The 17,283-nt window shown below is 49.2% G+C and overlaps 1 protein-coding gene across 2 annotated transcripts in view; it reads left to right on the forward strand.

Moving 5' to 3' along the window:
- Positions 1-1,925: 1,925 nt before the first annotated feature.
- STARD8 (StAR related lipid transfer domain containing 8) overlaps positions 1,926-17,283 on the forward strand; it is an 84,647-nt gene continuing 69,289 nt past the window's right edge. For both annotated transcript variants that reach the window (XM_054544676.2, XM_024240381.3), the window contains exon 1: positions 1,926-2,176. In XM_054544676.2, the coding sequence (XP_054400651.1) occupies positions 2,132-2,176 (45 nt within the window). In that variant the 5' untranslated portion in view covers positions 1,926-2,131. The remainder of the gene's footprint in view (positions 2,177-17,283) is intronic.

Raw genomic sequence — 17,283 nt, forward strand, 5'->3', positions numbered from 1 at the left:
GTTAAAGAGTAACAGAACCAGTATTGAATCCAGGCAGTCAACTTCCGAGTTCATGGCTTAAAACCACCTCAAGACAAAACTGGTGTGAGAGACTCAGAACTGAAACTGAAGTCTCCTGGTTTCTTAGCTTAATGTGGTGTGCTGCGCACTAATGCCTCCTGAATGAATGCCCAAAGGCACGGCTGACACATCTCCTCCCAGGGGCTGGAATGGAAAGAAGGAGGTGAACTCCAGAGAGTGAAAGACTATGAGACCATCCTAGGAGGGCAGGCAGCTTTTCCTGTAATAGTTGCTTCCCAGTTCTCCATCCTCAGGCCTCTGGCTGCAGGGCAGGAGGGCATATGCTCAAAGGAGAAAACTCTCTGGTCTCTGACTCCTCGTGTTATTCCTCCCCCACATGCAGAGGGCTTCCCCTTATAAGCCTGTGCTCAGCTGGAGGTGGGTGGGAAGCCACTTACCTTGGCTCTTGCTGACCATCTTCCCGACACAGCCCAACAGAACTCACATCTGAGACACCCCTGAGGTCAGAGCTAGAGACAGGGTGAGGTCAGTGATTGCAGCCTCCTTGGTACAAATGAGGAAACTGAGGGTCACAGAGTAAGTTGTAAACAGAGCTGGAGGGACCCTCACAGAGCCTCTGGACAAACCTCCAGACAAAGCCACTGATGAAGAAAGTCCTCGAAGGCAGGCAGAGGCTTGCTTAAAGCAGCTTAGGACCTTCCAGGGTCCCAGGACCTGGCTGTTTGCCTGACTAGCTTGGGTCTCTGAAACAGAAGTGAAGCCAGAGAGAGAAAGTTATTCTGGGCCTCATGATGACATGTGCCTGCAGAGACCCAAACCTGGCCTCTTGCCATGGGGTCCCTGGGAGCCTTCTGGCCACCAGCCAAGGCACCCTGCCTTCTGATGTCTGGGGAGGGGCTGAGAGAGGGGGAGGGTCACTGCTTCTTAATGGCTTTCTGCCCAGAAAGCCTTTAGAACTGCCTGCTCCTAACTTTCTTTCCTTTCAGGGCATCCAGAGGGTTCAAGTTTAGATTCCAGGCTAAACTTCTGGGCTTAGAGGGTACTGAGAATGGAACTGGATAAAGGAGGGAAGTCATCATCTCTTCAGAAGATGTTCAGAAAAGGGCATACACCCAGTCTATCTGAGCTGGGAGAGAGCTGCTGTTATGCCCTGAGGCAGGGGAGTGGTGGATGAAATGGCATTTGAGGGCTCAGATTCTCTTTGGGGCAAGACCTGACTTCCTATGGACTCCCAGGAGCAGCAGGGGAGTTCTGAGAGGAACTGTGATTGTCCAGAGTGGAGTTTCTTTGAGACTTGCCCTGTACCTAACCCCAAACAGATTTGAGACTTAGAGACCTCTAACCCGGCATCTCATTGTACAGCTGGGAAAACTGAGACCCAGGAGGAGCGGGCCTCTCTGAGATGCCACAGTGAGTCAAGAGTCCTCACTTTAGAGGGCTGGAGAATAATCCACTGAGGCAGGGCCAGGGCGCCTGTCTGAGAGGGGCTTCTAAGGCTGCAAGCTTTTCCCCTTCCGTGGACTGCATTCACACATTGTTCGGTCCTGCTGGGGCCGGAGCTCTCCTTCCTTGCTCCTTTTCCTTGGTACTCTTTCCACAGTCCCTGTGTGGTCTGGGCTCTACCGAGAGGTCCCCAAGGAGAGCTGGCGTGTCAGTCAGCCAAGAAGCAAGCAGGCAGGCAATGCCAGCATGCAGGTGGCGGGGCTGGCAGGGGAGCCGGCAGGCGGGCCAGACACCCGGAGCCGGGGAACTGTAATGTTCAGGGAATTTCAATTGGCATTGCTGTCCCGTTCCAGCCAACTGGCTAACGGTGCCGAGTTTGAATCAGTGACCCGCCTCCTGGTCCCTCCTCCTTAGCTGGCCTCTCTCCCTCCCTCCCTTTTTCCCTCCCTCGGTGGCCCTCCAGGAGGCGGGAGGCGCCCGCTGTCGAGGCAGCTGAGCTCTGGCAACCGCTGCTCTCCGCCTCTCCCCTCGCGGGGCCGGCTCATGGAGCGCAGGGCCCGGGCTGGCTCTCACCGAGCCCCGGGCCTCTTTTAGCCTTGTCCCCAGAGAGGGAGGAGCCGGTGCCCGGCACAGCCCTGCCGGCCCTAGCAGCTCCCCACGCGCCACCATGCCTCTGCTGGACGTCTTCTGGTCTTGCTTCAGGAAGGTGAAGGTAAGTGACTGGCCAGCCCCAGCCCATCCCGCTGCTCAGGGGGGAAGGAGGCAAATGTGGACCACTGCGCATCAGCTGGGAAAACGGATCAGACGGGCTTCTGAGACTACCTGAGGCTCTCAGAGTTAGAAAGTCTTGGGTTCAAGTCTCGCCTTTGTCACTTAACCAGTTCTGTGACCTTCTGTTGCATCCCCATACAAACAAGTCTGCTAGTTGGCTCTTTTTCATAAAACTCGCCTCTGTTGCTTCCTGGATCTTTCCACAAAGGCAAGATACTTAACCTCTCTGAACCTCAGTTTCCTCTCAGCTTTAGAATGAGGACCATAGTAACACCAACCTTACGGGGTGATGAGGTTGGTGTCATTGTTTACATAGCAAATGTATGCAAATCCAGGAGATAATGTGTGTAAGCTTCCTAGCAGGATGCCTGGTGTGGAGCATCCACACAAACGATGGTGTCTATTATTATTATTATTATTAATTTCTATCCACATATATAAAAGCACATACTCTGTGCTAGGCACCATTGGAGCTACACAAAGATAAAAAAGGGCTGGACACAGTGGCTCACGTCTGTAATCCCAGCATTCTGGGAGGCCGAGGTGGGAGGATCACTTGAGGCCAGGGGTTCAAGACCAGCTTAGGCAACATAAGGAGACCCCCATCTCCATTTTTTAAAAGAAGACAAAGAAGGACATGACTTTTGTCCTTAAAGAGAATATAAGAAAAGTGACAAATATTTACCAGGTACCTACTATATACCAGACATTGTGCTAAATAGTCAGTCTGTCAGTAAGTCCTCAAAGAGAATATAAGAAAAGTGACAAATATTTACCAGGCACCTACTATATGCCAGACATTGTGCTAAATAGTCAGTTTGTCAGTAAATATTTGTTGAGTGTCTACTATATCCTGGCCATGGGGGATACATGAGCACAGCCGAACCCACAAGTGTGTGTAAAGCATGATTCCACTCTCAAGAACCAAGAAACTAATATTTATTTAGTATCCACTATGTACCAGACTTAGGCACTTCTAATTCATTCATGTGGCAGTGATCTTCAGCACAACCCATTGTTTTCCTGCTTTTATAGATAGGGAAAGGACACTGTGAATAGTTAAGAAATATTTACAAGGTTGCTCAGATATGACTGGCAGAGCTGGGATCTGAGCTCCTAAGTCCATGCCTTTCTTGACACTGTGTGGTTTCCCACAGTCCAACCCAGCAGGAAGACTTTCAAACGACTAGCCTGACTGTAAGACAGGATGAAAGAATGCTGGGACCTTTGGGAAGGAAAGATCCATTCCACCGGGAGGGACTTGGAGAGGTTTCACAGGAGGTCACATTTGGGCTGAGCCTGAGGCTTAAAGGAAGAGAAGAGTTTGTCAGTCCAAAAGTGGGGGAAGGGCATTCCAGGCATGCCTGGCAAAGGGAACTTCGTGAGCTAGAGTTTGGAGGCAGTCAAATGGTAGTGGGCTGGGGGAAGGGCTTCTTTTGTGATGTGGCTCAAATGTAGGGTTAGAGGGGATAGGAGCTTGAGAAAGGGAAGCAGAGACTACTTCCCAAAGGGTTTGGAATTGATCTGTGGATTCATGGTCCTCACCTAGTGGGGGTCCTGAATGAGATTTTTCAACCATCTGTGGTGGAATGAGAGAAAAGTAGGGATAATGTCGTGCAGTGTTCATAAAACTAAATTAATTCAACTCAAAGGACTATTCTTTATTTGGAGACTGTTGTGTCCTTCCTGTGGGGGTGGGGATTCAAATGATCTTTCTCCTACAAAATATGAGTGACAAATTTTTTAAATGTCTGCCCTCAGCAAAATTACAAAGTTTGCGACATGCTGATTGTTTCCCTATTTATTTATTTAAGAACGTTTTCCTCATCCATGAAATCTGAAAGTCTGGTGACTACTGTTTTGGGGAATAAGGGGTGATTTCAGTATAATAGGGATATAATTAAGTGGACGGTTTTAGAAAAAGCACTCCAGCAGTAGTGGGCAGGAATGGTGTGGAAGGGCCCAAGTGGAGATGCAGAGGCCAAGAAGGAGGCAGCTGCAGTGGAAATGAGGATGGGAGAGGAAGAAATGATGGAGAGCTGGATGGAACGATAACGACGAGGGAAGGGAAAATTAAAGTGCCTTTGAGGTTTGACGCCCGAGAGGCATCTCTGTCCCCTACCCCGGTTAACTGTTCTAGGTGCTTGGCGTGGATTTAAATCTCTTTGCATTCATTACCCCAACTTCTCAGATGCTCAGAAAACATGTCCTAATCCCTGTCAGCCTCTTAGAAACTGTTGGGCTAGGTTAAGCGCGGTGGCTCATGCCTATAATTCTAGCATTTTGGGAGGCCAATGCGAGAGGATTGATTGAGGCCAGGAGTTCCAGACCAGCCTGGGCAATATAGTGAGACCCTTTATGAAAAATAAAAAAAATTTGCTGGGCATGGTGATGCATGATGGACACCTATAGTCCCAGTTACTTAGAAGACTGAATTGGGAGGATTGCTTTAGCCCAGGAGTTCAAGGCTGCAGTGTGCTATGATTGCACCACTCCAGCCTGGACTACAGAGCGAGATCCTATAGGAGGAGGAGGAGGAGAAGAAGAAGAAGAAGGAGGAGGAGGAGGAGGAGGAGGAGGAATAGTAATTATAGGTATGATGTCACGCCTGTTATCACAGCACTTTGGGATGCCGAGGCAGGTGGATCACTTGAGTCCAGGAATTCAAGATCAGCCTGGGCAGCATAGTAAGACTGTGTCTCTAGAAAAAAAAATTTAAAATTAGTCAGGCATGGTGATGCATGCCTGTTTTCTCAGCTACTTGTGGGGCTGAGGCAGGAGGATGGCTGCAGTGAGCCATGATCGCACCACTGCACTCCAACCTGGCCATCAGACTAAGACTATGTCTCAAACAAAACAAAACAAAACAAAACAAAACTCGTGAGCTAGGAAGGCCCCAAGAGAAGGTTGAGGATCTCTATCACGGGTCCCAGATGTTTGCACACATTCACTTATGTGTGTGTCCACAGAGGACATACACGTGCATTTGTGCACATTCAACCCCACACACATATGCACAGGCACACCATTCAAGTGTGCATACACACGTACACACATAGAGATGAACACACATATACCCTGGCACAAACAGGCAAATGCACATGTACACACAGACAGTGCACATTCCTAGCATGATGTAGACTCACACACATATGCATGCATGCATATACAGAGGTAAGCACACAGGCACATCAGATACATACCCTCCTACGCACAAACATGAGGGACACACAGAGACACAGCCAGGCACATCTCCAAAAAGCCTGTAGACATACAAAAGCATGCACACTGCGTGAAGGCCCACGTGCATGCACATGCATACACACAGGTCTGTGGTTGCGCATGTCCTTGGCAGATGTGAATCAACACACGGCTGGATCTCAGGGCTAAGAGGCAGCCTGCCAGATCCACACACTTGGACTGCGTGCTCCCTTTTCCAATGCTGCTGCTTCGAGGCCCCAGTCAGAAAATCAGGCTCTCTGGGCTCAGGAGCTCAGTCAAGGGCACGGGCTGCTGTGAGCCACCCTCCCTCTCTGAGCCAGGCCCCCTGACTGCGGGAGACTGAGGGGTTTGAGGGGTGGGGAATGGCTGGGACAGATCCTGTCAGAGCTGAAAGGGCCCTCTCAGATCATCTTATTCAAACTTCTCATGGTCCTGATAGGGAAACCGAGCCCCTTCCCTCCCCCACCATATGGAGCCCTCCATCAGCTAAAGAGGTATGAGGTGGGGTGAAGCAGACAAACTTGGGTTTCAATTCCACCCCACACCCACAGGCACACATACTAGCTGTGTGCCTTTGAGCAAGTCTTCTCCGAGCCTCAATTTCCTTGTTTGCAGAATGACACTAATCAGTGCCTGCCTCACAGAAATGCCACGAACATTTGGTGGGTGGGTTAAGTATTTTTTTTTACCGAGTCTTGCTCTGTTGCCCAGGCTGGAGTGCAGTGTCTGCTCATTGCAACCTCCACCTCCCAGGTTCAAGCGATTCTCCTGCCTCAGCCTCCTGAGTAGCTGGAATTACAGGCGCCCGCCACCACGCCCAGCTAATTTTTTTTTTTTTTTTTTTTGTATTTTTAGTAGAGATGGAGTTTCACCGTGTTGGCCAGGCTGGTCTCGAGCTTCTAACCCCAAGTGATCAGCCCGCCTTGGCTTCCCAAAGTGCTGGAATTACAGGTGTAAGTCACCACGCTTGGCAAGGTTGTCTTTAAAGTGCCTGACATGGAGTAGGTGGTCAACACACATGATTTGTTGGAAGCAGCTTCCGAAACTGTGTACTGGAGGCACCACAGCAAAGAATGAGGGTTATTCCATATTTGAAAATTCCAGGGTTAGGGTCTCAGGTCCCGTCTGCTCCTTTGTCACAACTCCTCAGCCCTCTACTTTGACTCTGCCTGGGTCTAGGAACAGAAGTGATCCATTTGGGAGATGAAGGCTAACACCCCAGAAGCCAGGGATGGTGGGAAGGTGGCAAGAGGCCAGGTCAGGGCTCAGGATTGCTTTGAGCTGCTCTTGTGTTAGGGGCAGCCAAGGGACAAGACGTTTAAGTGTGAGATGAACCCAGTATAAATAGTCCAATACGTGTTTGCCATGTCTTCCCTTGGAGGCCAGTCAGGGCCCGGAAGGCATCCATGGCCCTTTGGTACAACCAAGCATGCATATGAGTCAGTTTCTCACCCGCTCCCCTGCAACACACACCCACACACCCTACACTCCACACACACATGAAACACACACCACAAACACATCACACCACACACACACACCACACTCCCCCCCACACACATCCCACACACCACACACACACCACACACACACCACACCACACACACACCACACCACACACACACCACACACACACCACACACCACACACACACACCACACACCACACACACACACCACACCACCCACACACCACACACACCACACCACACACACACACACACCACACACACCACACACACACACCACACCACACACACCACACACCACACACCACACACACATCACACACCACACACACACCACCACACACACACACCCCCCACACACCACACACCACACACACCACACCACACACACACCACACACACACCACACACCACACACACACACCACACCACCCACACACCACACACACCACACCACACACATACACCACACCACACACACCACACACCACACACACATCACACACCACACACACACCACCACACACACACCCCACACACCACACACCACACACACACCACACACCACACACACACCACACACCACACACACACACACCACATCACACACCACACACACACCACACACACCACACACACACCACACACCACACACACACCACACACCACACACACACACCATACACCACACACACACACCACACCACACACCACACACACACCACACACACCACACACCACACACACACCACACCAAACACACACACCACACAAACACCACATCACACACAAACACACACCACACACACCCCACACACACCACAAACACACCACACACACACCACACCACACACCACACCACACACCACACACACACACCACAGCACACACACACAACACACAGCACACACACACACCACACCACACACACACACCACACCACACACACACACCACACCACACACACACACCCCACACACCACACACACACACCATACACACCACACACACACCCCCACACACACACCCCCAAACACACACCACACCACACACACACACCCCCCACACACACCACATCACACACACCCCACACCACACACACACCCCACACCCCACACACACACCATACACACCACACACACCACACACACCACACCACATCACACACCACACCACACACACACACACACCCCACACACCACACACACACCATACACACCACACACAAACCACACACACACCACACCACACACACACCACACACACACCACACCACACACACCACACACACACACACCATACCACACACACACACCACACGCCACACACACCACACACCACACATACCACAAACACACACACCTCATACACACACACACACCACATACATACAGAACCATTTCTTTGATGTATCCTTTTGCCCCCTTCCAGCACTTAGCATGGTGTTATGCACATAAGGGGTGCCTGGAACACAAATCCTCCCTCGTGTTACTCGGCTTCAGGTGGGCATATCAGGTCCTAGAGGGCACTGGCTTGGGAGGTGGGAAATCTGCCTGGAGCGCCATCTCAACCATGACCTCTGGATGACCTTGAGAGGGTCAATTCTCTCTCCTGTCCCTCAGTTCCCTCCTCTTATAGGTAGATAATCACACAATATCAGAGACGAAAAGGCCCTTGGAGGTCATCTATTCCTCTTTCTCTGTTCCTCTCTCCAAACTACCAGTGAGGAAACTGAGGCCCAGAGAGGGGAGAGATGTGGCCAAGATCTCAGAGGGCATCAGGACACAGCAGGATTCCAATGTGGTCTGTGTAATACACCATAATCTCCCTACTTGTTCTGTGGCAAAATCCAAACACAACTTGTCTCTGGTAAAATCTAAAAGCAGTACTGGGGGGATGTCTCTACACATGCCACACACACATGCATACATGCACGTATGTGTTAACAACCCTGCCGCACCTACCCACAAGGCTTCTATGGGAGTTAAAGCAAATCATGGACAGACAGTCGTGTGGAGTGGGAAGGCTCATAGAGGTGAACCTCCCAGTTGTGGGCCAACATGGGATCCCATGCTTTTCCCTAGGCACCATACTCACATACTTAGGTCACGCACATGAGTGTGTATGTGCACAAGGGCTTTCCTGAGCTCGCCCAGGCACACATTCTCAACCACCATCTCCTGTGAATGCTCTCATCCAAGTATGCATGAGACTTCCATGTGGCTGCTCTTATACCTGGTTTCCCAGGCACCTGTTCATATGGGTGTGAGGTTTCACACCCCCTGTGCAGGCTCACATTCATACACACACACACACAGACACACACACACTCGCAAGTGAGGTGAGCATGCATCCTCCTTATGTGTGCTTGCCCACACCCCAGCCCCTCTCTGCCCCCAGGCCAGCTCTCAGCTTCCCAATCTGCCTAGGAGCAGCCTGGCAGGATATGGGGTGAACGTGTGACGATGATAGGGTGATTCAGCAATTTCACTCCCAGCCTCCAGGATGTCTCTCCTTTTTCATTCCTTTGCCCTTGTCATCCCAAGTAAGTCCAATTTGCCACATGCGGTGTGTATTTGTTGTGGAATGGGCAGGGGGAGCATAGAGAATTCAGGGGTGCACATGAATGTATACAAACTCCTGGGGCTGGAAAGGGACCTCAGAGACTCCTCGATGCCATCACTACAGAGTCGCCTCTATCACATCTTACCAAAAGAATGGCCAGACACTTGCACACCTCCAGTGATGTGGAGCTCACCACTTCCTCAGGTAGTCTCTTTTATCTCAGGACACTATTGCAGATCCCTTCATCAGTCTGATGTGTGTGTGTGTGTGTGTGTGTGTCTGTCTGTGAATGGAAGTAGTAATGTACATGTGCACATATGAGACAGTATATACAGCCAGCCACGTCTTAATTACTTGTTCCAAAGAAATAAATTATGACATAAGACTCTCAGGTCATGGTAAAACCACTTAGGGGGGAAAGGCAAGGGCCTATACTCCACAGAAAGAAGGTTCACTCGCAGGGCCCTCTCTGCAGAGTTCCACAGCCCACTCAAATAACGTGTCAGCTGGGTGATAGGTATTGGCCCCCTACGTGTGTGAAAAATTCAGACTGTGGATTGTCCCTGACATGGTTAATTGTAAGACGCCTAGATGCTGGACATATGCTGTGTATCTTTGAGGTACAGGCCCATGGGCTAGAGCAAAATGATAGGTTGTGGTAAGGTTATTGGCATAGATGGAACTCAAGAGAGTTGTGAGGTGGCTTCTGGGTGATCTAGGAAGCTTTCTGGGAGCAGTTTTTGGGACCAGAGTAGAAGGCAGCTTAGTGTTGCCAAAGGAGCACTGGACACAGAGTGAGACTGACCTGGATATTACGTCCACCTCTGCCACATCTAGGCTGAGTGCTCCTGGGCCCGTCACCTCTCCTCAGTGGATAAGACTTAATGGAGTTGTCAGCGAGATGATGTCTGTAAAAGCCTGTTACAAGGTAGATACTCCATTGAATCTGAATCTGAAGGGATGATCTTTGGAAGAAAAGGGCAAGGAGTGTTTTCAAGGCAGAGTGAGGTTGGAGACATGTGAGGGAAGAGTCATAGATCCAAGGGACTTGTCCTGAGTGGAGGTGTTCGGAGTGAATGGAAATGGGAAGAGGAGGAAGAACAAGAGACTTTGAAATTTGTGTGTGGGAGTTTGAACTTCATGTTCTTGATGCAGTGAAAAGACCAAAACATCTACATGGAGTCAAGCCCTTCACCTATCTGAGCCACAACTTGCTAGCTGTGTTGACCATGAGAAAGTTACTTCGCCTTTCTCAAAAGAAGACATTTATGCAGTCAACAGACACATGAAAAAATACTCATCATCACTGGCCATCAGAGAAATGCAAATCAAAACCACAATGAGATACCATCTCACACCAGTTAGAATGGCGATCATTAAAAAGTCAGGAAACAACATCAGGAGAGGATGTGGAGAAATAGGAACACTTTTACACTGTTGGTGGGACTGTAAACTAGTTCAGCCATTGTGGAAGACAGTGTGGCGATTCCTCAAGGATCTAGAACTAGAAATACCATTTGACCCAGCCATCCCATTACTGAGTATATACCCAAAGGATTATAAATCATGCTGCTAATAAAGACACATGCACACGTATGTTTATTGTGGCACTATTCACAATAGCAAAGACTTGGAACCAACCCAAATGTCCATCAATGATAGACTGGATTAAGACAATGTGGCACATATACACCATGGAATATTATGCAGCCATAAAAAAGGATGAGTTCATGTCCTTTGTAGGGACATGAATGAAGCTGGAAACCTTGAGATAGCAAACTATCTCAAGGACAAAAAACCAAGCACCGCATGTTCTCACTCATAGGTGGGAATTGAACAATGAGAACACTTGGACACAGGAAGGGGAACATCACAGACTGGGGCCTGTTGTGGGGTGGGAGTAGGTGGGAGGGATAGCATTAGGAGATATATCTAATGTAAATGACGAGTTAATGGGTGCAGCACACCAACATGGCACATGTATACATATGTAACAAACCTGCACATTGTGCACATGTACCCTAGAACTTAAAAGTATAATTAAAAAAGAAAAAAGTTACTTCACCTTTCTGAGCCTTAGTTTCTTGCTCCATAAAATGTAGATAATAGTACCCACCTTACATGGTTATTCTAAAGCTTAAATGAGTTAATATGTATAAAGCTCTTAAAAAAGGGGCACATAGTAAGCATTGCTCATTTTTATTATTGGTACACTGGGGAGAATGATAACTCCTACCTTATAGGGCTGTAGTAAGGATCAAATGAGATAATGATCCCAAAGCCTGTTGAGATGTTTATTTGTTGTTATCTTGGACGAAATGTGGGAGGGTTTCCTTAGGCTGAGAATAGCCTTAAGTAATTCATTCTTTCACTAGTTCAACCAAGCAATATTTATTCAGGGCCTACTATGTGCCAGACACTGTGTTAGGCCTTGAGGAGATAGGTAATGGTGATCAAAACTGCTGTAGGTCCTCATCTCATGCAGCTTACTGTCTAGTGGATACAAAATGAGTTTTTCACATTCAACCCCAAAGTGCCCTGTTGGTGGGCATGATTGATTTAGTCCAGAAAATTTCAGTGTATGAAACTGTTCAATGCGTTAACAGTTTTAGTTAATCTAGAACCTGTGATTGGCGATCCCACCTAGTCCTTAAGGCAAAGGGATAGCCATGCTGAAGTCTGAGTAATTCCTGCAACAGCAAACTCTGGAACAATCTTAGGCTCAGCCTGGAAATGGGGATGGGGACCCCTCTGCCAAATTTGCCTGATCTGAAGCTCCTAACCCTTGCCCCATCAGCACAACTGGTGTGATTTACTCGAGTCATGTGAGATTGGATAATATTTGCTCTCGGGGGTGGAAGAGATGGGGGCGAGCATTGGGAAGGTGAGATGGGGAGTAGGAAGCAAGGCTTCAACTCTGACTTAAATCTCTTCAGATACAGATTCTTACTTTGCTTTTAGCTTCTTTGATGCCAAAAGGTGTACAAGTGGGAGGTCCCGGCGGGGTGGAGGATATACTTCCTATGGCTATGGTGGAGGTTGGGGGAGGCAAAAATGAGGGGAAGAGGCTGCAGATTGGCAATACCAGACTTCTCTTTTACCCCCAAAGACTAGAGAAAGTTAGAACTAATACTAGCTAATATTTGCACTTGATCTTAGCCAAGAGGTCGGGAAGTGATACTAGCTAATATTTGTAGCGCACATACTATGTGGTGTACACTGTTCCAAACCCTCCACATATATTAACTCATTTCATCATCACAATAATCCTGCAAGGCAAGCTAACATTGTCATCATCCTCATTTTACTGAAACACAGAAAGGTTTAGAAATTTATCCAAGATTACACAGCTATTAAGTGGTGAATTGGGGATTTTTAACCCAGGTAATCTAGTTCCAAAGTCCACTATGTTCATGTAATCTGTGCTTCGTTTCTCCACCTATAAAATGAGGAGGCTGGATTGGTTTTTCTCTGAGTCTTTCCAGCTCTGACAGTCTCATTATATTTCACATATACTTCTATGATCTTCCAGGCCAAATGAAAAAAAAATGCTGCTCCCAAATGTCAGTGATTTCCACTAAAGTCCCTCGGGAGGAGAGTGGGGAGCCCAGGCTCAGGGAAAAGAGCCGACACTGGAGCTTGGTCTTCCCAGCAGCCTCTAGGGCCTGAGAACAGCTGGGGACCTGGGAAACTCTGGGAGCCAGGGCCTGGCCTGCATTTCCAAGTCACTTGTAACAATAACAAGGAGCAGCAGCCAGGCAGCCTCTGCTGGGATTTGGGGTCAGAGGTTTCACAGTGGGTGGAGGAACAGAGCTCCTCAACTCCATCCCTCTGGGCAGCCCTTGACTTGCTGCTGCTGCTGCTCTCAGGGCCCTTAGAGTCCAGGTCAATCAGCAGTTCCAAGGCTGAGGCTGCCAAGGGGCAGGGGAAAGGAAGTACTGCACTTGGGGAATGGGAGTTGAGGCCCTGGAAATGGATGTAGGCTGACTTTCCCTGGCCCTTTCCTCTACCTTGGGTTGGTTGCCTTCTGGGAGCTGGAGAGAAGAATGTAGTATGATGGTATAATGTCATAGATGGAAATAGGACACTGATCTAACAGCCCAGGTTCTGCTTCCTCTTCTCTAAGCCTCAGTTTCCTTACCTACAACATGGGGAGAATATTCCCCACTTCATAATTGATTGTGATGATGACCTATGTGAAAAGGCCTGCCACACAATGGGTGCTCAGTAAATATGGGTTGAATGTAAAGATAGTTGATTGATTGCTCTAGGTGACCCTGGGCCCATAGCTTGGACCCCGTTTTTTCATCTATAAAATGAGGAAAAATTTTTACCTGCCATTCCCTTCATTCCCTGGCTGAGGAGAGCCTAGAATTGGGGACATCCTGTGGAAGTGAAAGGACAGTAGAAAACACAGATGCGACTACCCTCAGGGTCAGGAAGTGGGTTGTTTAGGCAATTTCCTCATTCCTTCTATTCCCGCCCCTGCTCCCACCCCTGGTCAGACTAGTTTAGAGTCTGGAAAAGAAGCTCCATCCCACACTGGAATCCCCATGTCTCTCTCCTCCAGCCCCTTCCTACACTCACCCTTATAGGGCGCCTTTCCTGGAAAGACTCCGAAGTTCTGGGCAGGAAGGAGGGTCCCTGTTGGCTGGTGAGAAAGTCAAGTCTTTGGGATATTACATTCCTGAGATTATCCAGAGAACCCCTGGGGGTTGCAGCTGCTGCTGACTCTCCTCCCTGGCCCTACTCTTGGCCTGCTGTGGACGTGAGGACAGTAGGGCCCAAGGCAGGAGAAAGATTGGGGGAAAGGCTCAAAGGCAAAGAGTCAGGCCTGGAGCAGCCCTGCAGGCCAGGTGAGGAGTCAGGATGGGGCAGGAGGAAAGGATGTCCTGGCAGCACTGGCAGGAAGGAATTAAGGGAAAAGCATCCAAGGGAGTAGGAATTTTTGCCAAGGGGAGACTTATAAAACCATCAGCATTCCTGAGGCTATAGATTGGGGGCCCTTTTCGGGGGTGGATGAGTAGGTATTAGATCACAGTCATCCTGGTAGGTAGAGATGGAAAGTCAGGCTTTCTGAGAGGCCTTCTGTGAGACCCACATACTCCAAGCCAGTGTGGGACAGTTGCACCCTCGGGGGGAGACAGAGGGGAGGTAGGTGCTCTGGGGGTTCCTCAGGAGGCTGTCCCAGACTCTGAGTTCTATAAAAGCCTTCTAGAATTTATTGCTTCCATTGCTCTTTCCCAGCTGGGATTGTTCCTCATCCTCTTCTTTGTGATAGAAGACTAAGAATTGTCAGGCACCCACCTCTCATTAGGTAACAAGTCTGAAGCCCAGCAAAGAATTGGTCAAAAGTACAGGATCAAGCACAGAATGCCTGTGTCAGTCAGTCCTTCTTGAAACCAGCTCTCCTCTGCCCTTTTCAGGGACAAGATTGGCATCCTCCAGGGCTGTAGCACCCCATCCCCAGCAGACATCACATCCTGAACATGAGCATATGTCCCCAGGTCATTGACATGGGGTTTAAAAGTGGCACCGTGACACCAGTACTCCAACTTAGGACCTGGTGGCAGGCTCAGTTGAGCTTCAGCCCACATACCATCCTCCATCTCTACTCAGCTGTCTCTGAACTGTGAGCTGCTTTAAGAAACCAGCCTGTGTCTAATCGACCCCTGTGTCCTGCGACAACCTAGCTCAACACAGCCCCTATTCTAGGCCTAGCCTAGAGAAAGTTTGCCAAGTGCATAGAACACACATGCACTCTCGTGCAGGTACAAGTGGCCAAAGCCACTGCACCCACCTTCCAGCTGAGAGACCCCAAGAGAGAGGAGTCAGCTCCAGAGGGCTCATGAGAGCCTGCTTTCCACAGTGGCCATGGTCTGTGCTGGCAAAACTCAGGATAGGCCTGGGGGCGGTGAGAGCCCACTCTGGAAGAAGGGAGGGCCAAGCTGTGAATAGGGCTCTGTGTGGCCCGGCTGAGAAGGCTGGGGGAGGCTGGAATGTGAAGAACGTGCTCTCATGACTGTGGCCCTAGGCCTGGGTCTATGGCACAGGACTGGCTAGGAGTGAGGGGTGGGGGTGTTGGAGGTGGTTAGGGAAGGAAGGGAGAGGTGGGGCAGAGAAACCAGGCAAGGCAAGGACAAAAAGTCTCGCCAGACATCTCCTCAGATACCAGGGCAAGGGCTGGTCCTACAGCCTGGAGGCTGAACGAAGAGGATGCTGGGGAGAGTGAGCTCCATCCCAGCCACTTGTGGCTGAGGATGGCCCGGTTCTGGACAAAGCTTGTCCATAGCCTTTGCAGCTTGTCTCCAAACTACACCTCTCAGACCTCCCTACTTCTCACCCAGCAACCATCTTTCTGTTTTTATCCTCCTTTTGGCTCTGGCTTTCTCATTTGCACTCTTTCAACGTGTTTCCCTTTTCTCTGAAAAAACTCATGATCTGCCTTTTATTTTTGCCTGGCAACTGTATCTCCCACTATACTGAGAGCTCCTCCAGGGCAGGAATCACATCTGCTTTTGTTCATGTTTTCATCTGCAGGTCTACCCCAGTGCCTAGTGGACTGCTCAGAGCAGATGCTCCACAGACCTTTTTGAATCCAACAGGTCTAAGGGGAAATTCATTACAACAGGAAGATTTCCCCCCGTATACCCCCAAATCACTTTTTCCTCTGTTCCTGACTTCAGTTAATAGCACCACCATCCACCCAGTTGCCAGGCCAGAAACATTGGGGTTATCCTTGACTCCTCTCTTATCCTCCCACATCCTATCATTTACTTTGGTTCTACCATGTAAATTGTCTATATATTGGTCCCCTTCTTCCTATCCTAAAGACCACTGCCCAACCCAGAACCTTACCACTAACTCTGGTTTCCCTTTCTTTTTCCTTCTTTCTTTCCTTTTCTTTCTTTCTTTCTCTTTCCCTTCCTTCCTTCCTTCTGTCTTTCTTTTTCTTTCTTTCTCTTTCCTTCTTTTCTTTCTTTCTTTCTTTTTCTCTTTCTTTCTTTCTTTCTTTTTCTTTCTTTCTTTCTTTCTTTTCCTTCCTTCCTTCCTTCCTTCCTTCCTTCCTTTTTTTTTCGGAGTTTCACTCTTGTTGCCCAGGCTGGAGTGCCATGGTGTGATCTCAGCTCACTGCAACCTCCGCCTCCCAGGTTCAAGTGATTCTCCTGCCTCAGCCTCCTGAGTAGCTGGGATTGCAGGCATGTGCCACCATGCCCAGCTAATTTTTTGTATTTTTAGTAGAGACGGGGTTTTTCTATGTTGGTCAGGCTGGTCTCGAACTCCCAACCTCAGGTGATCCACCCGCCTTGGCCTCCCAAAGTGCTGGGAGGCCACTGTGCTGGGCCTCTGGTCTCCCTTTCTCTAGTTTTGCCTAAGCCCCCCATTCCCAATCAATCCTTCACTCAACAGTTAGAGTAACATTCTGAAACATAAATCTGACTACGTTACCTCTCTGTTTAGGCCCCCTCAATGGCTCTCCATTGGGCTCTAGATAAAGTCTCAAGTTCTTCAGATGACCTGTAAGGCTCTTCGTGATCTGGCCCCTAACCTGCTGCTGCAGATTCATTTCCTACTCTCTGTCTGGCACTCTGCTCTCCAGCTAGACCAAGGTCCTAAATGTGACAGTTCTGGGAAATGAGATGAACTGACGGGTGGGACAAACCACAGGCTTTGGTACATCCTCATCCTTTTCTAGTCTCTCCCTTCTACCTGCCAGGCTCTTTGCCCCCTTGTCTTCTTGATGAACAACTGATTAGCTTTCAAGACCTGTTCTAAACACTACTTCCTTCATG

The sequence above is a fragment of the Pongo abelii genome, chromosome X, assembly GCF_028885655.2.
Source record: "Pongo abelii isolate AG06213 chromosome X, NHGRI_mPonAbe1-v2.0_pri, whole genome shotgun sequence".
NCBI lineage: Eukaryota > Metazoa > Chordata > Mammalia > Primates > Hominidae > Pongo > Pongo abelii.